This window comes from Hemiscyllium ocellatum, chromosome 28, assembly GCF_020745735.1.
Source record: "Hemiscyllium ocellatum isolate sHemOce1 chromosome 28, sHemOce1.pat.X.cur, whole genome shotgun sequence".
In the NCBI taxonomy this organism is placed as follows: Eukaryota; Metazoa; Chordata; class Chondrichthyes; order Orectolobiformes; family Hemiscylliidae; genus Hemiscyllium; species Hemiscyllium ocellatum.
In genome coordinates, this window is record NC_083428.1 from 30,331,298 (window position 1) to 30,358,387 (window position 27,090).

A 27,090-nucleotide genomic window follows, 5' to 3' on the forward strand; every position below is an offset into this window, starting at 1 on the left:
GTGTCTTGAATATATTTCATGAAGCTGTCTCCACTGCTTCCTTGGGCAGAGAATTCCATAGATTCGCTATTCTCTGGGAAAAGCAGTTCCTTCTCATCTCTGCCCGGAAACCACTCCCCCTAATGTTGAGGCCATGTCCCCAAGTCCTGGTCTCACCCACCAGCAGAAACAACTTGCCTTCCTCTATCTTACCGATCCATTTCATAATTTTGTATTTTTCTGTGAGATTCCCTCTCATTCTTCTAAATTCTAGTGAGTACAGTCACAGGCAGCTCAACTTCTCCTCAGAGGGTAAGCCCCTCATCTCCAGGATCAACCTGGTGAACCTCCTCTTCCAAAACCAGTTTATCCTTCCTCAAGTAAGGCGACCAGAACTGTGCACAATACTCCAGGTGTGGCCTCGACAACACCTTGTACAATTGGAACAGAACCTCCTGCTCTAAAATTCAATCCCTCTAGCAATGAAAGCTAATAGTCCATTTGCCTTCCTGATATACTGTTGCACCTGCAAATCAACTCTTAGCGATTCACTAAGCATTCCCAACTCCCTCTGCACAATAGCATGCTTCAATCTTTCACCATTTAAATAATACTGACCTACTATTTTTACTTCCAAAGTGGATAACCTCACATTTACTAACATCGTACTCCATCTGCCAGACTCTTGCCCGCCCCACTCACAACCTATCTAAATCTCTCTCTCTGCAGACCCTCCATATCCTCTGTACACTTTGTCTTTCCACTCAATTCAGTTTCAGCACCAAACATGGATACGTTACACTCGGTCTCCTCTTCCAAATGGTTTATATATATTACGAACAATCGAGAGTGACCCCATGGCATCCCGTTCACCACTGATCTCCAACCATATCGGCACCTTGTCGAACGCCTTCTGGAAATCCAAGTATACAATATATACCTGTCCCCCTCCATACACCACACTTACTACATCCTCAAAGAACTCCAGTAAGTTTGTCAAACACAACCTTCCCTTCCTGAATCCATGCTGAGTCTGCCTGATGGAACCCTTTCCATCCAGATGTCTCACTATTTCTTCATTAATGATAGCCTCCAGCATTTTCCCATCTGCAGATGTTAAACTAACTGGCCTATAGTTACCTGCCTTTTGCCTACGCCCTTTTTTAAATAGCAGTGTGACATTTGTTGTCTTCCAGTCTGCTGGGACCTGCTCGGAGTCCAGTGAATTTTGGTAAATTACCACTAACACATCTACTATAACTTCCACCATTTCTTTCAGCACCCTGGGATGCATTCTATCAGGACCAGGGGACTTACCTACCCTCAGACCCTCAAGTTGCTCAACACTACCCCTTTAGTGATAACAACTGAATTGAGGTCCTCATCTCCTATCATACCCTTAACATCATGCTTTGGCATGTTAGACACATCTTCCACTGTGAAGACTGACACAAAATAGTTATTCAAGACCTTAGCCGTTTCAGCCTTACCCAGTACTAATTCCCTTTCTCATCCTGCGAAGGAACTATGTGCATTTTAGCCACCCTTTTTTGTTTTATGGATTTATAAAAATTTTTCCTATCTGTTTTTATATTCTATGCTAGCTTGTATTCAATTTCTTTATTGCTTGCTTTGTAGTTCTTTGTGCTTTTTAAAGTTTTCCCAATCTTCATATTTCCCACCACTCTTGGCTACTTTGTAAGCCTGAACTTTTAATTGATGCCTTCCTATATATCCTTGGTCATCCAAGGCTGGCTCTTCCTACCCTTGTTATCCTCATTTTTGACCAGAATATACTTTCCTTGAACACTGTGAAAAATCTCTTTGAAAGTCCTCCACTGTTCCACCATATAACTTGTGCTTCTGGTCAAAGGTAGCCAACTCCTTCCTCATCTCATTATAGTCTCCCTTGGTTAAGCATAGCACCCTGGTTTTAGCTAATACTATTTCATCCTCCATTTGTATCCAATATTAAGATCATACCATGATCACACTTCACAACAGGATCCTTAAATACGAGATCATTAATTTTATCTGTGGCATTACACAGGACCAGATCGAAGATTGCACCCTTCCTTGTAGGTTCGGTAACATGCTGTTTAAGAAAATTATTATGGATGCGTTCAATGAACCCCTCTTAAAGACTGCTTCTACCGATTTGATTCAGCCAATCAATGCACATGTTAAGGTCCCCCACAACTACTGCCGTTCCATTCTTACATGCATCAGATATTTCTTCATTGATCGCTTTGCCACTGTACCATTACTACTGGGTGGCCTATACACTACTCCCACCAATGACTTCTTCCCCTTACTATTCTTGATCTCCATGCAAATTGATTCAACATTTTGCTCCTTAGATCCTACATAGTGTCTCCTTAATCTCATCCTTAATTAAGAGCATGACCCCACCTCCCTTACCTTCCTGCCTATCCTTCCTAATTACCTTGGATATTTAATTCCCAGTCATCACCACCTGCAACCATGTTTCTGTAATGGCAATGTAATCATACCCCTTTGTACTGATTTGCACAACAAGTTCATTGACTTTGTTTCAAATATTATGGATATTCAGATAAAGTGCCCTTATACTCATTGCTAGATTCTAAAGGGACAATCTCCCTGTCTTTTGCATATAGAGTCAGAGAGTCATAGAGGTGTACAGCATGGAATTATTCTGTTGCCCAATTTTACTTTGCTCTTTCTTAACTTTTGCTTTGGTCTCTGCACTACATCCTTTTGCCTTTCTGCCTGGATTCCCATCCTCTTGTCACTTTAGCCTACCCTTCCTCAGTCTCTCTGCTTGTTGGATCTACCTTTACACCTAGCTGCTGCATCTTCTGACCTGATGATCTGGTTCCCACACCAACTTAGTTTAAAGTTTTCCCAAAAGCTTTACAAACCTGTCCACAAGGATATTGTTTCTCCCCCACGCCCCCACCCCCCACCTGCTCCTGCCGAGTTCAGGTGTAACCCATCCCTTTTATACAGGTCATACCTTCCCCAGAAAAGAACCGAATGATCCACAAATCTGAAACCCTGCCCCCTGCACCAACTCAACAGCTATGCATTTGTCTGCAATACCTTCCTCTTCTTGCCCTCACTCGCAGCACAGAGATTACTACCCTTGAGGTCCTTCTTTTTAACTTCCTTCCTAACTCCCTAAATTCACTTTTCATAACCTCATCCCTTTTCCTAGATATGTCATTAGTACTGATGTGTACCATGACTTCTGGCTGCTCATGCTCCCTTTTAAGAATGCCGTAGACTCGATCGGAGACATCCCTGACCCTGGCACCCCGGAGGCAAAGTACTGTCCAGGAATCTCGTTCTTGTTCACAGAATCTCCTTCTGTTCCCCTAACTAATGAATCTCCTATCACTAGCACTCCTCTCATGTCTCCCCTTCCCTTCTGAGCTACAAGGCCAGATGCAGTGCTAGAGGCCTGGCTGCTGTAGCTTTCACCTGGTAAGTCGTTTCTCCCCAACAGTACCCAAAATGCTACACTTGTTATAGAGGGGAACGGCCACAGTGGATCCCCGCATTGACTGCCCATTCCCTTTCCCTCTTCTGACAGTAACCCAGCAGCCTTCATCTTGTCTCGCTGCTCGTTGGATGCTGCCTGAACTGCTGTGCTCTTCCAGCACCACTGATCCAGAATCTGGTTTCCAGCATCTGCAGTCATTGTTTTTACTTAACCTTCATCTTGTAACCTAGGTGTGACTACTTTCCTGTAACTCCTCTCTATCAGCTCCTCAGCCTCCAAATGAGCTGGTGTTCATCCAGCTCCAGCTCCCTAATGTGGTCTCGGAGGAGCTGAAGCTGGATGCACTTCTTGCAGGTAAAGTCACATCCTGCAAGAGCTGTAGCCTCTCTCCCCACTGCTCTATAATAGAGGTGGAAAAAAAAACCTTACCTGAGCCTCACTGTAGTCCCCTCTCACCAAAGTCTTCCAACACAAAGCCTTGACACTTTTCCTGACACAGCATTACCCCTCAGCACGACTGCTCTGGAGATGAAAATCTTTCCTGTCCTCTTCAAAATGCTCTTTTTTGTTTGGTTAGAGGATTTGAGGCAGATGAGCGGGGACACTAAATGTAGTGTGTTTCAGGCTTAACCTCTCTTTGATACCAGTCCGGTCTGCGAAGTTCAGACCAATCATGATGACTGCAGTGCCATCTCCCAGAATACCTCTCAGTGACGTCATTTCCAAGGTATTCATTATCTCAGTTATTTCAAATGTTTTGGCTCCCAGTTACCAAAGTTTTTCTTCGTTAACAAGTTTTAATTTTCTTCTCCTTTACAGCAACCTTCCCTAACATTGCAGCTTTCCCTTTCCGAAGACATTTTCTCAGCCTGTATTTCCTTCTTCATTCCTCTTGCAGTCCTCTGCCCTCACCCTTTGCAGGTTCCAGCTCCTACACAGCTCATCCTGCAGCCTCTTCTCATCCCAGCCCTCTGGTAGCCTCTTCCTGTTGCCACCAAACATCTTGCAGTGCCTTCCTGCTTCTCAACCATTTTGCAGTTTCTTCCTCTTCCCCCAAGCCATCTTGCAAGTGTTTCCTGCTTCCTCCAAACATTTTGCAGCCTTTTCCTGCTGCCCTCTCCTCTTGTCTAACCCCAATAAACCTTGCAGTTTTCTCCACTCCTCTGGCAGACACACCCTCGCTGCCCCATTGCACCTGGCAAATGGCTCTCCATTGCGCAAAAGACCCCCAACCCTCAAATCACGATAAGAGTTGATGCTAACTCCCCAATAACTCCCTCCCTTTACCATTTTTCCAACTGTTTGTTGTAATTTCAATCACAGGCTGTTTCTCCCCCATGTTTATTGCTGGAACCTATCAGCAGTAAGCATGTGAGACAACTAGCCTATGCATGCAGATACAGCCAATTTTGTTCACGTTACCTAATGCGGCCACTTAACTCTGATTGGTTGCCTCCAATTGAAAATTGCCTTGCATTTTGGAGACTTTCAAAGGCAAATTTGCTCACTTTCCTCATGCATTTTGAGCCACGCTGTACTTTTCTCTTTTCCTTCCTTCTCTACTCCACCAAGTTTAATTACATCATCATTATAAAATCCTGCATTTACACATCTGGTCAAGTAGTGGAAAAAGTATTACATAAAATATTGCTCAGTTGAAACTGGAGAACTTTTATTTTATTTAGCCTTTACAGTTTGAACAAATTAATAAAATATTGCTATTTATGATACAATAATATTGCTGACAATAATTTTACTAACCCTACCTCTCTCAAAGGTCTAGGCCTTCGCTCCACTACAAACTCAGTGTGACAAAGTTCGCAGTAGCTGGTGTTGGAAGATGAAAGCCATCGCTCCAGACAAGTTTTGTGAACTGTCCCAAGTGTTCCAGTGCAATCACAAGGTGAAAGCAAGCCTTCCATGTTGCTGCCCTCGTGACATATTCGGCAAATCGGCCCATCGCTGGAAATGAAAAGTGTACTCATAATTTACCATACAAAATGCATTAAGTAAAGTACCCTACTGCATGTTATAAGCTGATAATGCAGGAACCACCAAAGGAGCCAAAAAAATTGATTAGGAAATCCACAGCAGTGAGACAGACTGACCAATATCATAAGCAGAATGTACAATAAAAGTGGAAATACCACTGAGCAATTTCTAGACTGGAACCTAATCTTGGCATTTGATGAGCTTTATTACTGTCTGAAATTCACACTCATATTCATTTTCAACCATTAAATATGGCTTTTGATTCCCTTTTACACTATGACATGATACTTATGCCAAGGAAAATCAAAACTTTTATAATAATCTCTCAGATATATAGGGCTCTTTATAATGTTTACCTGAAATTACACAGAATTAAAATACATTTCATACTTTATTAATTATTAAGGAATTCAGATTTATTCATCTGGTGAATCTGGAAGACAATGGAAAGGTTGAATTACTGCTCTACAGTATTCAGATCCAAGTAAAACAAATCAAAGACCTGACATTGTTCTGAAGTGAAGGGAGGAAAAGAAAATCAAAGTCTGCCTGTTTAGTGTTTGGTACTTCTCACTATCCAGTTACCCAGAAAACACTGAGCAAGAAACTGATGCAAGTAGCTAATACTCAGAGGTCCCCCCAACAACCCACCCTCCCCTGCCACCGCAGGAGTTGTAAAATCTGCACCCATACCACTTCCCTCACCTCCAAGGCCCCAAAGGAGCCTTCCACATCCAAAGTTCCACCTGCACATCCACCAATATCATTTATTGTATCTGTTGCTCCCAATATGGTCTCCTCTACATTGGGGTGACTGGACGCCTCCTCACAGAGCACTTCAGGGAACATCTCCGGGACACCCGCACCAATCAACCACACCGCCCCCAGGCCCCTCGGATGCTGCCTGACCTGCTGTGCTTTTCCAGCACCACTCTAATCTAAACCCATCCTGTATCACCTCAACTTACCAGAAATATCTCCAGAGTTTTAATTCTGTTATAAGTTTAGCTTTGATTTTTCTTTTCTCACAAATTTTAATTAAGTTTATTTATGCGACTCACATGGTTGTACTCTCATCTAATTAAAGAATTAAGGATACAGAAAACCATTCCTTGAGATAGGGAAACTGCTATGTCACGCCCTATTTTAGAAAGGAGAGAGAGAGCGCAGCTAGGGAATTAAAGAATACTTACCTAAACATCTGTTGTAGGAAAACTACTAAGCTTATAATTAAGGATAGGATGACTGAATACCCAGAGAACAAAAAAAAAATCAGCTGATCAGACCAAGCCAGCATGGATGTGTAAACATCAAGTCACATCTGACAAACATTAATTTTTTTTTGAAGGGGTGATGAAAGTAAAGTAGCAGATGTTAAAGTAGTGGATGTTATTCACATGGACATGCATAATTGATAAGTTGCTCATAAAAGACCGTTCGCTAAAGCTGAAGCTTATAGACTTGAAATCACATTACTAAATTGATCAGCAAATAGGTGGACAGGAAGGGGACAGAGACGGCAAATAATACACAGGATTGCAAGATGTTATCATGCAGCGTCCTGCAAAAATGGAAGTTAAGGCCTCACTTTCACTGTATTCCTATATTAATAAATATACAAAGCTACATATCCAAATCTGCTGTGACAAAAGGTAAGCAGCATCATAAATAGTGTATAAATTAATGTATAAAAACATGGATGTTAACACGTTCAATGAATGGGTAAAACAGTTACAAAGGAATTTCAAAGGAGGCAAATGTGCAGTCATCTATTTGATATCTTCAAAAGACAAAACAGATTACTTTACAAATGGTGAAAAGCAAGGAGTAGCTAAAATCCAAGATGTTAAAAGAGAAGGGATAAGGTGTAAAATAGACAACAGCATGCAAAAGCCTAATCCACAGTGCACGAGACAACCAGTAAGACAGCACAGGATCACACGAGAGCACAACGACCGAAAAGTCTCAGACCACGATTGAACAGTTAAAAAATTAGAGCTATGCCTTTCAGGAATGAAATTAGAAATCCCTTCTTTACACAAAGTGTGAAAGCTTATAACTCTTTTCCACAAAAGGCAATTTATGCCAAATCAATCGTTAATTTTGAATCTGACACTAGATTTTAGTTAATCAAAGCGATTAAAAATATTATGCCCAGTTTTGTCTCCTTAAGAAAAGATGTAATTGCATTAGAAACAGTTCAGAGAAGGACTACTTCATTGTTTTTACCTAATCCCTTAATCCAGGCAATCAATGACTACAGATGCTGGAAACCAGAGTTTAGATTAGAGTGGTGCTGGAAAAGCACAGCAGTTCAGGCAGCATCCAAGGAGCAGTAAAATCGACGTTTCAGGCAAAAGCCCTTCATCAGGAATACAGGCACAGTGCCTGAAGGGTGGAAAGATAAATGAGAGGAAGGTGGGGGTGGGGAGAAAGTAGCATAGAGTACAATAGGTGAGTGGGGGAGGGGATGAAGGAGGGTGGAGTGGATAGGTGGAAAGGAAGATAGGCAGGTAAGACAAGTCATGGGGACAGCGCTGATCTGGAAGTTTGGAGCTGGGGTGAGGTGCGGGGGTGGGGGGAAGGGGGTAAGGGAAATGAGGAAACTGGTGAAGTCCACATTGATACTCTGGGGTTGAAGCGTTCCGAGGCAGAAGATGAGGTGTGCTTCCTCCAGGCGTTGGGTGGTGAGGGAGCGGCGGTGAAGGAGGCCCAGGACCTCCATTGTCCTCGGCTGAGAGGGAGGGGAAGTTGAAATGTTGGGCCACAGTGCGGTGTGGTTGATTGGTGCGGGTGTCCCAGAGATGTTCCCTAAAGCGCTCTGCTAGGAGGCATCCAGTCTCCCCAATGTACAGGAGACCGCATCGGGAGCAACGGATACAATAAATGATATTGGTGGATGTGCAGGTAAAACTTTGATGGATGTGGAAGGCTCCTTTGGGGCCTTGGATAAAGGTAAGGGAGGAGGTGTGGGCGCAGGTTTTGCAATTCCTGCGGTGGCAGGGGAAGGTGCCAGGACGGGAGGGTGGGTTGTTGGGGGGCGTGGACCTGACCAGGTAGTCACGAAGGGAACGGTCTTTGCGGAAGGTGGAAAGGGAAATATATCCCTGGTGGTGGGGTCCGTCGGCAGATGATTTGGTTTATGCGAAGGTTGATAGGGTGGAAGGCGAGCACCAGGGGGTTCTGTCCTTGTTACGATTGGAGGGGTGGGGTTTGAGGGCAGAGGTGCGGGATGTGGATGAGATGCGTTGGAGGGCATCGTTAACCACGTGGAAGGGAAATTGCGGTCTGTCAAGAAGGAGACCATCTGGTGTGTTCTGTGGTGGAACTGGTCTTCCTGGGAGCAGATACGGCGGAGGCAGAGGAATTGGGAATATGGGATGGCATTTTTGCAGGAGGTAGAGTGGGAAGAGGTGTAATCCAGGTAACTGTGGGAGTCGGTGAGTTGGTAAAAAATATCAGTGTCAAGACGGTCATCATTAGTGGAGATGGAGAGGTCCAGGAAGGGGAGGGAGGTGTCAGAGATGGTCCTGGTAAATTTAAGGTCAGAGTGGAATGTATTGGTGAAGTTGATGAATTGCTCAACCTCCTTGTTGGAGCACGAGGTAGTGCCAATGCAGTCATCAATGTAGCGGAGGAAGAGGTGGGGAGTGGTGCCGGTGAAATTACAGAAGATGGACTGTTCTACATAGTCAACAAAGAGACAGGCATAGCTGGGACCTGTACGGGTGCCCATTGCTACCCCTTTTGTCTGGAGGAAGTGGGAGGATTTGAAGGAGAAATTGTTAAGGGTGAGGACCAGTTCGGCCAAACGAATGAGAGTGTCGGTGGAAGGGTACTGTTGGGGAAATTGGGAGGGAAAGAAACGGAGGGCTTGGGCCCTGGTCATGGCGGATGTAAGTGTAGAGGGACTGGATATCCATGGTGAAGATGAGGCGTTGGGGGCCAGGGAAACGGAAGTCTTGGAGGTGGTGGAGGGCGTGGGTAGTGTCTCAAACATATGTGGGGAGTTCTTGGACCGGGGGGGGGGGAATAGCACAGTTTCGAGGTAGGTAAAAAAAAAAAGAGTTCAGTGAGGCAGGAGCATGCTGAGACAATGGGTCGGCCAGGGTGGTCAGGCTTGTGGATCTTGGGAAGGAGGTAGAACCTGGCAGTGCGGGGTTCCCAGACTATGAGGATGGAAGCTGTGGGTGGGAGATCTCCTGAGGTGATGAGGTTCTGTATGGTCTGGGAGATGATGGTTTGGTGATGGAGGGTGGGGTCATGGTCGAGGGGGCGGTAGGAAGAGGTGTCCTCGAATTGGCATCTGGCTTCAGCGGTGTAGAAGTCAGTGTGCCAGACTACCACTGCGCCCCCTTTATCTGCTGGCTTGATGGTGAGGTCGGGATTGGAGCAGAGGGATTGAAGGGTTGCGCGTTGTGAGGGTGAGAGGTTGGAGTGGGGGAGGGGGTAGACAGGTTGAGGCGGTGAATGTCCCAGCGGCAGTTGGAAATGAGGTCGAGGGCGGATAATAGGCCAGCTCAGGGTGTCCAGGTGGATGCAGTGTGTTGGAGGTGGGCGAAGGGGTCCTCGGAAGGTGGGCGGGAGTCCTGATTGTAAAAGTAAGCGGGGAGGCAGCAGAAGATATATTCGACGTCATGGCGTGTATTAAATTCATTGATGCTTGGGTGGAGGGGGATGAAGGTGGGTCCTTTGCTGAGGACTAATCCTTCGTCCTCAGTGAGGGGGAGGTCTGGACGGATGGTTGGCAGGGCTGAGAGCTGGGATCTGGTGTGGAACTGGGAGTGGGGACGGAGCCTGTAACTGGAGTGGGTGTGGTGGTGTAGGGAATGGGGATGGAGTCATGAGCAAGGATGGTGTTCCCCTCAGGGTTCTGGAGGACGGGGATGGTGACAGTGAGATCTGTGGGAGGCGTGTCAGCAGAATGCAGGTGAGTGGCATTAGTGGGGTGGAGGTGGTGGCAGACACAGCAGTGGGGGGGTGCGGAAGTCACTGAGCATCAGCATGATGTGAGTGGCAGAAGTGATGTCACGTGTGGTGCATGAGGAATCGTGAGGGGTGGAAGTGGCTGTGGAAGTGGCCATGATGGAGGCGGATTAAGGGATTATCAAATGAGCAAAGTTTGGACCAGTTGGGTTGGTATCCACTGAAGTTTGGAAGAATGAGAGGTTATCTTATTGATACATACAAGACCTTGAGGGGACTTGACATGGTGAATGCCAGAAGGGCCAGGTCTATGGTCAGGATACCAGATGATGAAACCTAACTCAGCTTTGAAAATAAGTTAGGGGTGGATTGTTTTTACCCATTGACCTCACTTCATGTCAAGAGTCTATATGTGAGAGCATTCTCATTCAACTGATGGAAGTCTGCAGTACAACCTTGCCAGGCTTTGGCTGACATATCAACACCATGAATCTGTATGGATACCACTTGAACTCATTGTCCTCAGTAGGCAAAGGTGACCAATTAGGTGACCCAGAGGGGGCATAACTGCAAGCTCCAATGGAGATGAAAAGAAGTTATCTTCATTGTTGGGCATGTTCTTTCCTCCATGAAAGAGAAATCTTCATTGGTGGGTCCTCATGATGTACTTGTCCATGTGCCTCTGGCTTGCCCAGAAGAAAACCACTTCTCAGAACTTGAAATGTGGTCTGTAGAGTCACACAGTCATAGAGATGTACAGCATGGAAACATAGACCCTTCGGTCCAACTCGTCCATGCCGACCAGATATCCCAACCCAATCTAGTCCCACCTGCCAGCACCCGGCCCATATCCCTCCAAACCCTTCCTATTCATATACCCTTCCAGATGCCTCTTAAATGTTGCAATTGTACTAGCCTCCACCTCTTCCTTTGGCAGCTCATTCCATACATGAACCACCCTCTGTGTGAAAAAGTTGCCCCTTAGGTCTCTTCTTTATCTGTCCCCTCTCACCCTAAACCTATGCCCTCTAGTTCTGGACTCCCCCACTCCTGGGAAAAGACTTGGTCTATTTATCCTATCCATGTCCCTCATGATTTTATAAATCTCTATAAGGTCACCCTCAGCCTCCAACCCTCCAGGGAAAACATCCCTAGCCTAGTCAGTCTCTTCCTATAGCTCAAATCCTCTAACCCTGGCAACATCCTTGTAAATCTTTTCTGAACCCTTTCACTTTTCACAACATTTATAGATGGGAAGGAGACCAGAACTGCACGTCCTGTACACCTGCAGCATGCTCTCCCAACTCCTATACTCAACACTCTGACCAATTTAGGAAAGCATACCAAGTGCCTTCTTCACTATTCTATCTACCTGCGACTCTACTCTGAAGGAACTATGAACCTGCACTCCAAGGTCTCTGTGTTCAACAAGACTCCCTAGGACCTTACCATTATGCGTTTATGTCCTGCTCTGATTTGCTTTTCCAAAATGCAGCACCTCACATTTATCTAAATGAAGCTCCATCTACCAGAGACACCTGGCACCTGGACATTCTGCTTTACTACAACTCTGTCAAAGTAGGTCATATGCAGTTAAGCTCAGAGAGTTCATGCCCCTAACAAAACATGTCATCTACACATCTCACATTCCAGCTCCAACCAACTATGAAACTTTCTTACGTATAGCAACCCTTTGATGTTCTGTACTTCCTCATGGACCTTGTAAAATTAATCCTCCCCTTTCTCAAATTCTGTCACCAAGTTTCAAGAGATTGACAAAGCTGCTCTTGCTCTTAAATTTTACTTCTTAATCACAGTCCATTTGCTGGAGCCCCTCTATCCCCATCATAACTACAGCCTATATAACTCCATCCCACCAAGAATGAAACTTCGCCTATTCTGACTCACTCTATTAACATGCTGATAATTTTGTCATTCTGTAAACACGTCAGGTAGTTATTGGTTGCATTATCCTGTTTTCCCATCATGCCTAGCAAATACTGACAAAATACCATTTGAAGAGATGGAATTTGCATTAGTACAGGGAAGAGGGGGATAGGGAAAAGTATTTGCCTAAAATAAAATCCAACAGAAGAAAAGAGACAGGAAGGTTCCTTAACAATCTGTGTCACAGATTCTCCCCTTTCCTCCATAAGCTCCCTTACCCTGCAACTTTGAGATATCTGTATTAATTTAATTTAGGCCTCTTAAGCATATATGATTTTGACGGTCATAACTTCAAAGAAATTCCCTCTTTCAACCTCTCAAACTCTCTTTCCTCCTTACAACCTCTGTCTTTAATCCAGTTTATGGCCACCTGACCTAATGTCTCTCGTATGTGGCATACACAGTGTTTCTGCTTTATTATAGCGATATGAAGTATCTTGGGATGTCTTATTATATTAAAGACACAATAGAAATATAAAGTTGATTTTAAAAAATGTACTCATTCATGCGATGTTGTTGTCATCACTAACTGGCCCAAATTTAGTGCCCATCTTCATTGCATTTGAGAAGGTTGTGGTGAGTTGCCTTTTTGAACCATTGTAGTCTGTTATAGGTAGACTCACAATGATGTTTGAGAGGGAGTCCCAGAAATTAGACCAACAACACTGAAAAAAACAGCAGTATATTTCCAAAACAGAATGGTGAGCAGCTTGGAGGAAAACTTGCAGGTGGTGGTGTTCTTATGTATTTATTGACCTTATCTTTCTAGATATAAACAGCTATGGGTTTGTCCTGTCTAAGGACCCTTGGTGAATTTCTGAGTGTATCTTGTAAATGGGGCACACTAATACTACTGAGCACTAGTGATGGGCAACATAGCAACAGATGTAGACTATTCAGCCCCTTGAAGCCCCTCCACTATTCAATGCAATTATGGCAGATGAACTCCATAAACCTCCATGGTATTATCATTGACTGTTAATACAGAAACCCAGGAAAGTTCTGGAGTCCCTGGTTTGAATCCTACCATGGCAGGTGATGGAATTCGAATTCAATTTTTAAAAAAATCTGGAATTAACATGATGATCATGAATTGATTGTCAAAAAAAAAACCCCATCTGGTTTAATAATGCTCTTAAGGGAAGGAAACTGTCATCCTTACCTTGTGTGGCCTACATGTGACTCCAGACCCACAGCAATATGGTTTACTCTTAACTGCCCTCTGAGCAATTAGGGATGGATAATGAAAGCTGGCCTAGCCAGTGATGTTTCATTCCACGACTGAATGAAAAGTCCTGCCCTTGGTCCAAGTCTCTGAATATCTTTGCTCCACAAAAAAATCTCAGATTTAGAATTAGCAACAAATGCAGCATCCATTGCTGTTTGTGGAGAGAGTTCTGAACATCTACCACTGTTTGAGTATAGAAATGCTTCTGAACATCTCTCCTGGATGGTCTGATCCTAATTCTCAGATAATGGTCCTTAGTTCAAGAATCCCCAACCAGTTGAAATAGTTTATCTATATCTATCCTGTCTTTTCCTGTTAATAGAATAGGAAAGATTTAGAGGGATATGGAGTAGGAGCAGGCAGGTGGGACTAGTGTAGTTTGTGATGGTTGGACTGAATGGTCTGTTTCCATGCTGTATGACTCTATCTTGAATTATGATTAGATCACCCTGACCCTTCTAAATTCTAGAGAAAACAGGCCTAATTTGTGTAACTTCTTCACATAAAATTATGAGATCCATAGTTAGGGTAGATAGTTTTACTATCCTTTTACCAAGGGTGGAAATGTCAATACTAGGGGTCATAGGTTGATGGAAAGAGGGAGAATGATTAAAGGAGATGTGCAAGGCAAGTCTTTTTTACACAGAGGGTGATAGGTGCCTGGGACACACTGTGACTGCTTCTACCACCTCTCCTAGCAAACAGTAACATTAAAGAAGCATTTAGACAGATGTATGAACAGGCAGAGAATAGAGGGATATTGATCATGTGGAGACAGATGAGATTAATGAAGAATGCAAAAATGGTTGGTACAGACATGACAGGCCAAAAGGGCCTGTTCTTGTGCTGTACTGTTCTATTTTCTAACTTGAGCCCTAAAGTCCAGGTATCAGAAACAATGTAGATGCTTGTGGATGTGGTACCAGTTAAGCAGCTGCTTTGTCCTGGATGTGTGTTGGTGCAGGTGTATTCATCCAGGCAAGGGGAGAGTTTTCTGTCGCACTCCTGACTTGTAGATGGTGGACAAACTAGGGGAGTCAGGCAGCGGGTTACTCGTGATTATTGGTATGTTGATTAATACTGGGGAAGCAGTGGCATTGTGGCAATGTTATTGGCTTAGTTATCTAGAACCCCAGGTTAACTTTCTGAGGACATGGTGACATTTGAATTCAATAAAAATGTGGAATTATAAAGTTGGCCTAATGGTGACTCTGCGATCATTGTTGATTGTTATGAAAACCCATCTGGTTCACTATTGTCCTTTAAAGGAGGGAAACTTACTCCTTAATTAGGCTGGCCTACACGTGACTCCAGAGCCACAGCCATGTGATTGACCTCATGCAGTTGGCAATGGGCAATAGGTCTGACCAAACCAGCAACATCTATGAGCGAATTTTGAGAAAATGGTATCCTGCAGTTACCAAAGCTTATTGTAATATCTCAAGCCAACAGACATGCAACTTGGTCTTCCAAAGAACTGCAGAGAGAAAAAAGTCCTTGTTGACAGGTATTATAGTCTCTAACATGTTGACAATATGCTTATTTCATAACATGCTCAAAACATTAGCAACAATAAAGGGCACATGCATTTGTCGTTTCTCATATGAGCACCTAACCTCCATTTACCTTTGAGTGCTTAGAGCCTTAATGACAGTTGACAGCAGGCGTCCATTTTTTGCTGTTACTTGTGCGATGTACTGTGGTCGCCCTGCATCAGCCGCTGTTACCGTCTTAGAAAAGGCGGCACTGCCAGTACAATCACAAAGAGATCCTGGAAGATGACAGCAGTCACCTGTTGTCATGGCAACAAGGAGTTAATGGTTCCTACATTCACCTGAAAAAAAATTATGAACACCAATGCTTTCAATATAGTTTGGAAAAGCTTAGTTTCCTCATCAGCAATGAGTATAATGAAACCTCATTAACACAGTATACAACCTTTGACTATCCTACTTCATTAAAAGGGCAAAGTAACAATAATATGCATCGGGAATTAAGTTGCAAAGAGAATACTTGGAAGTGTCCACAAAGCTTGTGAATCATCCATTTTCATTACTTGTAATGCCAATTCCTAAGAAGGGCAAAACTATAAAAAGGATTTCCAATTTTCAGAAAAACTCTGGAAATTCCCCAGAGCACGATAAGTCAAATGAGTAAATTCCAGTACACCAATGTTCACCATAACTTATTGCTTCAAAAAAAAAAGACCTTAACCCTTTCTCTACCTATGTTCTTAAACCAGATTTGTATACAATTTGAAAAAGTTGTGTCTTCTGGCATTATTTACCAACTTGCTACATCGTTTCTCTCATTCACTTCAATTGCCCCAATTACCAAAATATTACCATCTTCACATCTGTAAAACTTGTACTGCCACCCACAATAAGGGCATTTCACACAATTATTCATATCTACCCATAAAATCAAATTCTCTTATCCTAGAGTTTGTGTTAGTATTGAATGTCATCTCAAGATCTTGTTGATGTACTCCTCTTCAATATCATAGGACAATACTTTAAAATGCAAAATGAAAAAAATAGCAAAACTTGCATAAAACTCCGGTCAGACTATATTTGAAATAAGGTGCATGCTTGTGGTCTTCATATTATCGAAAAGAAAGAGGAATTGGAGAATGAGTGGAAAAGGTTTACAAAAAACACGCCAGAACTGCTAAACGTTTGAAACGTTGTCAATTGTATCACTGCTTCACTTTAAATTCACACTGCCCTATTTGAGAATGAATAGCAACAGGCATAACTGTCATAAAAACAAGATAAATGCTCTGTAATCTTTTTCTTCCTTTCCTGGAGATAAAGACTGCTTGTGATATGATGCTGTCAACATCAAAACAAGGGCAACTTGGTACAGCGAATAAATGTTGTTCGAGGCAGTGCCACCCATGTCCCATGAGTAATTTTTTTTTAAAAAAAAAGAGGATTACAGCTACCAGGAAATGTTGAATAGATTGGGTCTCTTTGGAAAAGGGAGGCCTTATAGGTGCAAAAAACAGAAATTGCCAGAAAAGTTCAGCAGGTCTGACAGGATCTCTGGAGAGAAATCAGAGTTAATGTTTTGGGTCCAGTGACTTCCTCAGAACTGGACCAGAAATGTTAACTCTGATTTCTCTCCACTGATGCTGCCAGACTTGCTGAGCTTTTCCAGTAATTTCTGATTTTGTTTCTAATTTCCAGCATCCATAGTTCTTCCTGTTTTTATTAAATCTTTAATTAAAACTAATGGGTGATCTGATTGAGATCTTAAAAAAATATGAATGAGTTGAGCAGCCCATATATGGAAATAAAGAATGCTTCCACTCGTGGGAAATTTAAGAAAGCAAAGTCCAAAAGATCCAAAACAGCTAACCATAAGTCCAACAAGGAAATAAGGAGAATTTTTTTTATTTACAAAGCGGTTAAAATGTGGAGGTCACCACCACAGAAATGGTTGTATGCAAATAGCTCAGATACTTTTAAAAGGAAACCAGACAGTTTGTGAGAAAAGGATAAAGAGAAAGTTGCAATAAGATGGATGGAACGGGAGGAGACTCGGGTGGAGTACATCAATATAGCCTAGCTAGTCTGTTTAACTGCTGAATATTCTATGTAAGAGGCAGCTGCAACATTGGCATCAGCAATAAAAGATCTTCTTACAATCCATTAAAATTGATCAGTTTAGAAAGAATGACACTCCTTTCTTTCCACCACATGTTCGACTTTGGCTTCTAAAATTTGCAACTTCCATCCTTTTCAGCGTACCTTTTGTTACTGTCGCTTGCAATCTTAAAATTTGCACAGAAGTAGGGATAGGAAAGAGCCAAGAGAGACATATGGCTTTAGATAGGAGTGCCAAGAATCACTGATTTGTATTAAAGTTTTCCCAAAAATGTGACACAAAAATATTTCACATATGCTTATCTATGTTGTTCCAGAGTACAATTGAAGTTTCTATTAACAAGGACTTGAATTCTACCTAAACAAAAAACACTATCGAAGCTCATTGGTTCTAATAGCTTTTGAGTTCTTTATGGTATGCATATCTGATCCATTAGAGAACATTTTATGTAATCAGGGACTTTGTTGTCACGAAAAATTCAGGGCAAAGGTTTATGACTTAATTTGTTAAGGTTAAAGAGGCCTACAAAAATGTCTGCCAATTAAAGCCTTATAAAAATACTGCCTCCAATACTGCCTCCAGTGACAAAACTGAAAGCTACAGGAATGCCTGGTTGAATCATTAGTTACTCCAACATCTGTGTAAAATCAGATGAGACAATTTAGCACTACCTCACCCCCAACCAAATCATTCTCTCGAAGTAGGAGCAAATTTCTGCAGATAATGGAATCTGAACTGAAATCAAGATGCTGGAGATCCCGGTGGGACAATTGGCATTCATGGAGAAAAAGCAAACTAACGTTGAGTCTGCAGTGAAGGCAAGGTTGTCCACTATAAACCACAATTTTGGTTGGCTAAATCACATCAATTTCATTACATTTGGGTGTCGCTAACCTGAGGTAAGTAGAGTTTTTCCTGAATGCAAGCTAGCATGCACTTTGCATCAAGTGGATGGAAATTCTAATTCATTTCACAATAATGATGGTCAGATTCTGCATACGGCAGACATCCAGTGACAAAAGAAAAGCAAATCTTGCCATGTGATCAGGTGTATACTTTCTAATTTTCCTCATCCAAAAACAGGCTAACAACTTTTTCAAAGCAGTTGATAGCAGCTATTAAGCATGTGAGATGAAACCAACCATGCTGAATCTATTTCTCACAAATAGATGTTTGTAAATAAGGATGAGGGATCCTTTCGTTCCAACTGTAAAGTGTTTTCTGTGTGAAACTGGTAAACACTGACCTTCCAGTGAGTTTTTGAACAATTGTAGATTTGGAAGCACAATTCAATTGGAATCTCAAACAAAGGCAGACAGCCAGCATTGTGCAAGAAAATGGATTTTATTTGTCACATTATGGAAACGCCCGAGTTGGAAGCTGTGTAGGAAACTTTTCACTCACTCACACATCTGGAGGAGGTTATAAAATCAAGTTTAAGAAAACATAAATGACTGCTTGAATGTAATTCACAGCAGTACAGACTGAAACCATATTGTTCTTAGCTCACACAAAAATTAAAAACAAAACAGAATGTTACATCAGTCAGAATTTATAACAATTTATAACACACTTTACATTACAAATTCAGTAAGGGCACAAACCTGAGTTATACATGGCTTGCCTGTCCCATCCAAACTCCTAAGCACGAATACACAGCTTAACCTTTCCCACAAACATTATGCTATGTCCTCATTCAACCAATTAAATCTGTTCCACTTCTCAAGCTCCCTTCTAAACTCCTTGCCACCTATGAAGTCTAATCCCGAGTTTCTTACAGAATTATAGCTCTTTAATTCTTCTTAAGCCGCAGTATGACAATTCACACTCATGTTCCATTTCTATTTCTTCTGCATGCTGTACCTTCCTAACTCTCCCAATCCATAAAAACTCTCCGACCCATAATCATTAACCATCTCCTGACCATACTGCATCCTGTGCCCTTAATGACAAACAAGTTTATCACTGACCTTTATCACAGACATCTCTATTTACCCCAGATAAAAAACAAAAACTAACTGACTGTTACAACCACACTCCAAAATCTTAGCCTTCTATTTGCTTTATGTCTGCTCAATTGATGGCTACAATGAAGCAAGCCATGGGTCAGTCGATAGCATTCTCACGCTGCATCATAAACCAGCACACCACATCAAACTACAGGGGATAGGTTTAAGGTGAGGGGGGAAAGATTTAAAAGTGACCCAAGGGGCAACTTTTTCACGCAGAGGGTGGTGTGTGTACAGAGTGAGCTACCAGAAGAGATGGTGGAGATTGATATATTTACAATTTTTAAAAGGCATCTGGATGGGTATATGAATAGGAAGGGTTTAGGGATATGAGCCAAATGTCTGATGGCATGGACAAGTTGTTCTGTATGATTCTACGACTTGAACACAAATATGAAAGCTGGCACTCCACTGCAGAACTGAGCAAGTGTTGCACTGTGGATAGTGCTGTCTTTCAGATGAACTATTAAACCAAAGGTTTGGATGTCACAATCCCACAGCAATACATCAAAAGAATAGGGAAGTCATGTGCAATGTCTTGATCAATATTTATCCCACAATCCGCATCACAAAAAAATAATTATCCAGTGATTATCACTTTGCTGTTTGTGTGAGACTGTTGTGCACACATTTGCTGCCATGTTTGCTACATTGCAAGAATAATTACATTAAAGTATAACATTGATTGTAAAGCCCTTTGAGATGTCCAGTGCACATGAAAGGCTCAATATGAATGCGAAGGTTTTTTAAAACAATGCCCCATCAAAACGTACATCACCTATCTCAAGAACTACACAAGATGCCATCTGACTCCCTCAAATCAAAGAAACACAAAAGCAAGCAACCTGGCACCTAATTAACAGAGTCAATCACCAGATCTGGCTTGACCACATCAAATTTTACTGTGCCTCATATTCTTCTGTTTGGGGTGGCACATTAGCTCAGTGGTTAGCACTGCTGCCTCACAGCGTCAGGGACCGAGGTTCGATTCCGCCCTTGGGTGACATTCTTCTCATGTCTGTGTGGGTTTCCTCCAAGTGCTCCGGTTTCCTTCCACAGTCCAAAGACGCGCAGGCTTGGTGGATTGGCAATGCTAAATTGCCCATTGTGTCCAGGAATGACTAGGTGAGGTGAGTTAGCTATGGGAAATGCAATGTTATAAGGTAGGGGATTGGACCTGGGTGGGATGTTCTTTGGAGCGTTGGTGTGGATTCAATGGGTCCAATGACCTGCTTCCACACTGTAGGAATTCTATAATCTATGAAAAAGGTACCCCATATTTTGGACCATCTTGAACGATAGGAAAAAAGGAGCCTAATGTTTTTTTATATCAACAATTTTCGTAAAACTCATTTTCCACTGCCTCTTTTCTTGCATCCAACATTATTAAAGAGTTTAAAGAGTTCTCGTCACCAAAAATGGCACCTGTTCAGTTGTTTCTGCTGCTTCCCTTGTCAGCTATACTCCTAGTTTCCTCCTAGGTGTCTCTACTTGGACTCCCATCTTTTCTACATTGTACTGTAAACTTAACTTCTATTAGAGCTTCCTGCTGCCCATACAACCCAACTTCCACATCATCATGCATTGTCCTGGTCCAACGTTAACTGACATTGTGAGTTGCTTCCTTTTCTTAGACATGGAATATCTCCCTTTCAAAAACTACTGGAACCACCCTACTTTCAAAAGCTCCTGTCTTCACTAAATGCCATCCTATTTTCAACCTTTTCTTCTCCAGCATCACTGAACTGCTTTTGTCTCCCATATTTGTGCTCACTTATTGTCTGAACTTCTCCAGTTTGAATCTGTGGGAGAATCCGAAATCAACATCCCAAACCATCTGTGACAGTTGTGCATTCTTTCTTAATTGTCCTTTCTCTGAAGTCTCTGATACAGTTAACTGCAACCATTTTCTTTTGATGACTTTCCTCTATTTCCAGGTTGGGATGGTCTCTCTTGCCTTTGTCTGGTCACTCAATTGATCACAACCAAAGCAATCCAATTACCTCCCATTATCCACCCTCCGTAAAATTAAATTGATTAAAATCTCTGCTGCCTGTAACAGAACCTGCACCATCACAATGACGGGTCTCAGTTTCGCAATGCTCTCAACTTGAAATTCTTGTCTTGTGATAAAATCCTTTAATTCATGGTTCAACTTATCCTAATTTCCCCCGAACACTCCAATGTAGATCACTGGATTCATCCTTTTTTCCCCAAATCATTGTGGCATTGCTTTAAGATATCCAGGCTTTGTTCTGGGACAATGTTACTGATTCAGCACCTTGTCATTACTTTCCTCTCTTTATACAAGAAAATAAACCATTGTTTCTTATGTAGTCAAAATAAACTATTATTTTCATTTAATTACTTCAAGACATGTTTGAAAATTGACTTAAAACAGGGCTCAACAGAATAGGATCTCATTTGGAATCTACAATTTCTCTGTTACATATATGCTGATGTTCCCCAGAGTACTGGAATGATGCCAGACACTTCTATTCACAATTAGGCTGGGAGGGGAACATATCAAATTCTGTATGTGCATGACCCTTGTTAAATAAAGCATGCATCAATCTCTGTTTGAATATTAAATATTCACCGTCCAAGCACATACATCAATAGCCAACAGCCATTTGGAAGCATCATCAATGGCATGCATGCAAGTAAGATCACGATTAATCTTTTAATTTGTGATTAAGTCGGGGTCAAGTAGAAATAAGTTTTTAAACAAATCTTTGTTAACTTTTTCTGCATCTCCAAATGCATCAATTCCTTGGTGCCAGAGTTACTCATTCATGGCGTGTTAACCAATCATGTTCATACTTGTTCTAGAAACCGGAAGTGGGGTGTATATAAAAAGCAGGAACCCAGGAAATTTCTTGGATGTGCTGTGGAAAATTGTGTTATTCTTGCTGCTTGACTGGATGGTTAGAATTAGTTGATTCAAAGTTCAGGTATTGAACCCAGTATATTTAACGCAAGTGGAGATCAGGAAACATGATTGAAATTGAAAAATAGAAATTAGGTTTTTGCATTCAAACAATTACTCAGAATCACAGATTCACACAGCATGTAAATAGACCCTTTGGTCCACACTGATCAGAAATCCCATTCTGACGTAGTCCCATTTACCAGCATCTGGCCCATATCCCTCTAAACCCTTCCCATTCATGATTCCATGTCTTTTAAATGTTGTCAATGTACCTGCCTCCACCACTTTCTCTGGCAGCTTGTTTCACCCTCTGTGTGAAAAATAGTTACCCTTCAGAATGTTTTTAAAACTTTCCTCTCTCATCTTAAACCTATGTCCTCTAGTTTTAGACTATCCTTTCCAAGGAAAAAGACCTTGGCTATTCACCCTAACCATGCCCCTCGTGATTTAATCAACCTCTGGAAGGTCACCCCTCAGCCTCCAACCCTCCAGGGAAAAAAGCCCGAGCCTATTCAACCCTCCAACCCTGGAAACATCCTTGTAAATCTCTCCCGCATCCTTTCAAGTTCAACAGCATCATCCTTTCTAGATGAGAGCAACCTCATATGTAAGTTGTATGATCAAACAACATAAAGTAACCTACTCTTGGAATTTTAATAATTCAATGAAAGGCAACATTTAACTTCCTTCTAAAATAGACTGAAAATGTCTGGTGCTTAATGTACTATTTATGGAATATTTTTATCAACTGGAAGTTATTTTGTTGTCCATCTTGTATAAAATGTCAGAAAAAGATACATACGCTATAATCGTTTAGCACTTTACGGATAAGTTAGAAGTTAATCACCTTTTACCCAACTGCAAAATTGTGAAGGAGCAAAGAAAAACAATGCAATTCTAAAATAATTATTATAGAATGGGACCAGAAATTAAATGCTGCAAACTACTATCTTAATAGTTCATCTGATAAATCTACTCAACTTCCCTATGGTGTATTTGGGTCCTCTGATCTCACACATACATATGCATCCTATGTCAAATTACATACAGAACAAGTGAAGAGAATACTCATTAAAGCACATACACTCACCATTGTTAAAAAATTATTACAATTACGCAGCATTTCTTCAGGCTGTTCCCTGCTGGTGGATGCTCTGCAACTTCAAAGCAGAAAAAAAGTATTTTTTTGTAAGAGATTTCATCTTACTGAGGAACTTCAGGCAAATCCACAACTCACCTATGCAGTGAAGGACAAATAATAAGAATGTATGCAAAAGCATGAACACCCGTGAAAGGAGATATGTCATAGTGATGTCAGATCAGTGGGATTTAAGAATGTCTATGAGGCTTCAGTGGCATGTCCTTTCTTACTGTGCCTTGTAAATTGTTATGTTGAATGAAGCCTGTTATTGTTCACTCAGATGAATGCAGACATCATCTTACTACAACAACCTGCTCTGAATACTTTGCTCACATTTTGACAGATGTGAAAAGTTACACTACAGCAGCCAAGACAATTCATGATATTCTGAACAACCAAGTACATTCTACAAGGTAAAAACAATGACTGCAGATGCTGGAAACCAGATTCTGGATCAGTGGTGCTGGAAGAGCACAGCAGTTCAGGCAACATCCAACGAGCAGCGAAATCGACGTTTCGGGCAAAAGCCCTTCATCAGGAATAAAGGCAGTGAGCCAGAAGCGTGGAGAGATAAGCTTGGGGAGGTTGGGGGTGGGGAGAGAGTAGCATAGAGTACAATGGGTGAGTGGGGAGGGGATGAAGGTGATAGGTCAGGGAGGAGAGGGTGGAGTGGATAGGTGGAAAAGGAGCTAGGCAGGTCGGACAAGTCCGGACAAGTCATGGGGACAGTGCTGAGCTGGAAGTTTGAAACTAGGGTGAGTGGGGAAAGGGGAAATGAGGAAGCTGTTGAAGTCCACATTGATGCCCTGGGGTTGAAGTGTTCCGAGGCGGAAGATGAAGCGTTCTTCCTCCAGGCGTCTGGTGGTGAGGGAGCGGCGGTGAAGGAGGCCCAGGACCTCCATGTCCTCAGCTGAGTGGGAGGGTGAGTTGAAATGTTGGGCCATGGGCAGTGTGGTTGATTGGTGCGGGTGTCTCGGAGATGATCCCTAAAGCCCTCTGCTAGGAGGCGCCCAGTCTCCCCAATGTAGAGGAGACCGCATCGGAAGCAATGGATACAATAAATGATATTAGTGGATGTGCAGGTAAAACTTTGATGGACGTGGAAGGCTCCTTTAGGGCCTTGGATAGAGGTGAGGGAGGAGGTGTGTGCACAGGTTTTACAGTTCCTGCGGTGGAAGGGGAAGTGCTAGGATGGGAGGGTGGGGCGTAGGGGGGCGTGGACCTGACCAGGTAGTCACGGAGGGAACGGTCTTTGCGGAAGGCGGAAAGGGTTTGGGAGGGAAATATATTCCTGGTGGTGAGGTCTTTTTGGAGGTGGTGGAAATGTCGGCGGACGATTTGGTTTATGCGAAGGTTTGTAGGGTGGAAGGTGAGCATCGGGGCGTTCTGTCCTTGTTACGGTTGGAGGGGTGGGGTCTGAGGGCGGAGGTGCGGGATGTGAACGAGATGTGTTGGAGGGCATCTTTAACCATGTGGGAAGGGAAATTGTGGTCTCTAAAGGAGGAGGCCATTTGGTGTGTTCTATGGTGGAACTGGTCCTCCTGGAAGCAGATACGGCGGAGGCTGAGGAATTGGGAATACGGGATGGCATTTTTGCAAGAGATAGGGTGGGAAGAGGTGTAATCCAGGTAGCTGTGGGAGTCGGTGGGTTTGTAAAAAAATGTCAGTATCAGGTCGGTCATCATTAATGGAGATGGAGAGGTCCAGGAAGGGGAGGGAGGTGTCAGAGATGGTCCGGTCAGGGTGGAATGTGTTGGTGAAGTTGATGAATTGCTCAACCTCCTCGCGGGAGCACGAGGTGGCACCAATGCAGTCAATGTAGCGGAGGAAGAGGTGGGGAGGGGTGCCTGTGTAATTATGGAAGATCAACTGTTCTACGTAGCCAACAAAGAGACAGGCATAGCTGGGGCCCATACATGTGCCCATGGCTACCCCTTTGGTCTGGAGGAAGTGGGAGGATTCAAAGGAGAAATTGTTAAGGGTGAGGACCAGTTCAGCCAAACGAATGAGAGTGTCGGTGGAAGGGTACTGTTGGGGACGTCTGGAGAGGAAAAAATGGGGGGGCTTGGAGGCCCTGGTCATGGCAGATGGAGGTGTAGAGGGATTGGATATCCATGGTGAAGGTGAGGCGTTGGGGGCCTGGGGAAACTGAAGTCTTGGAGGAGATAGAGGGCGTGGATGGTGTCTCGAACGTATGTGGGGAGTTCCTGGACTAGGGGGGGATAGGACAGTGTCGAGGAGGTAGAAATGAGTTCAGTGGGGCAGGAGCATGCTGAGACAATGGGTCAGCCAGGGTGGTCAGGCTTATGGATCTTGGGAAGGAGGTAGAAACGGGCAGTGCGGGGTTCCCCGACTATGAGGTTGGAAGCTGTGAGTGGGAGATCTCCTGAGGTGATGAGGTTCTGTACGGTCTGGGAGATGATGGTTTGTTGATGGGGTGGTGGGGTCATGGTCTAGGAGGCAGTAGGAAGAGGTGTCCTCGAGTTGGCGTTTAGCTTCAGCGGTGTAGAGGTCAGTGCGCCAGACTACCACTGCACCCCCTTTATCCGCTGGCTTAATGGTGAGGTTGGGATTGGAGCAGAGGGATTGGAGGGCTGCGCGTTGTGAGGGTGAGAGGTTAGAGTTGGGTAGGGGGCTAGACAGGTTGAGGCAGTTAATGTCCCGGCAGCAGTTGGAAATGAAGAGGTCGAGGCAGTGTCCAGATGGATGCGGTGTGTTGGAGGTGGGTGAAGGGGTCCTCAGAAGGTGGGTGGGAGTCCTGATTGTGAAAGTAAGCTCGGAGGCGGAGGCGATGGAAGAATTGTTTGACGTCACGGTGTGTATTAAATTCATTGATGCGTGGATGGAGGGGGGATGAAGGTGAGTCCTTTGCTGAGGACTGATCGTTCGTCCTCAGTGAGGAGGAGGTCTGGAGGAAGCAACCGACAACAAACTCGCATTCCTGGACATCACAGTCGAAAGAAAGGACAACGGAGAACTACAAACCTGCGTATACAGAAAACCGACAAACAATGACCAAATACTTAACTGCACCAGCAACCATCCCAACACACACAAACAAAGCTGTATCAGAACACTATTCCAACAAGCCACCACACACTGCAGCACAGACGAACTTTGGAAAACAGAGGAGAACCACCTATACAACGTATTCAAGAAGAACGGATACTCAAAAAAAAATACAGTCCGCAGATTCCTCAAGAACAAACCACAGCAAACAGACCAAACACAGCGAGAAACCCTAACCACCTTACCATACATCAAGGAAGTTTCAGAAATGACAGCCAGACTACTGAGGCCCCTCGGAATCCTAATAGCACACAAACCCACCAACACTCTCAAACAAAACTAACAAACTTAAAAGACCCAGTACCACCAGTGGGTGGCACGGTGGCACAGTGGTTAGCACTGCTGTCTCACAGCGCCTGAGACCTGGGTTCAATTCCCGACTCAGACGAGAGACAGTGTGGAGTTTGCACGTTCTCCCCGTGTCTGCGTGGGTTTCCTCCGGGTGCTCCGGTTTCCTCCCACAGTCAAAAGATGTGCGGGTCAGGTGAATTGGCCATGCTAAATTGCCCCTAGTGTTAGGTAAGGGGTAAATGTAGGGGTATGGGTGGGTTGCGCTTCGGCGGGTCGGTGTAGACTTGTGGGGCCGAAGGGCCTGTTTCCACACTGTAAGTAATCTAATCTAATCTAAAACCAACGTCATCTACAAAATTCCGTGCAAGGACTGCCACAAACACTACGTAGGACAAACAGGAAGAAAGTTAGCCACCAGGATACACAAACACCAGCTAGCCACAAAAAGACACGACCCTCTCTCCCTTGTAGCCCTAC

The 27,090-nt window shown here is 43.4% G+C and overlaps 1 protein-coding gene across 1 annotated transcript in view; it reads right to left on the bottom strand.

Moving 5' to 3' along the window:
* Positions 1-27,090, bottom strand: part of marchf2 (membrane-associated ring finger (C3HC4) 2) — a 58,115-nt gene that overhangs the window by 11,847 nt on the left and 19,178 nt on the right. The window contains exons 2-3 of the mRNA XM_060846184.1: positions 15,186-15,393; positions 5,233-5,428 (exon numbers count right to left, since the gene is read on the bottom strand). Of these exons, the coding sequence (XP_060702167.1) occupies positions 5,233-5,428; positions 15,186-15,361 (372 nt within the window). The 5' untranslated portion in view covers positions 15,362-15,393. The remainder of the gene's footprint in view (positions 1-5,232; positions 5,429-15,185; positions 15,394-27,090) is intronic.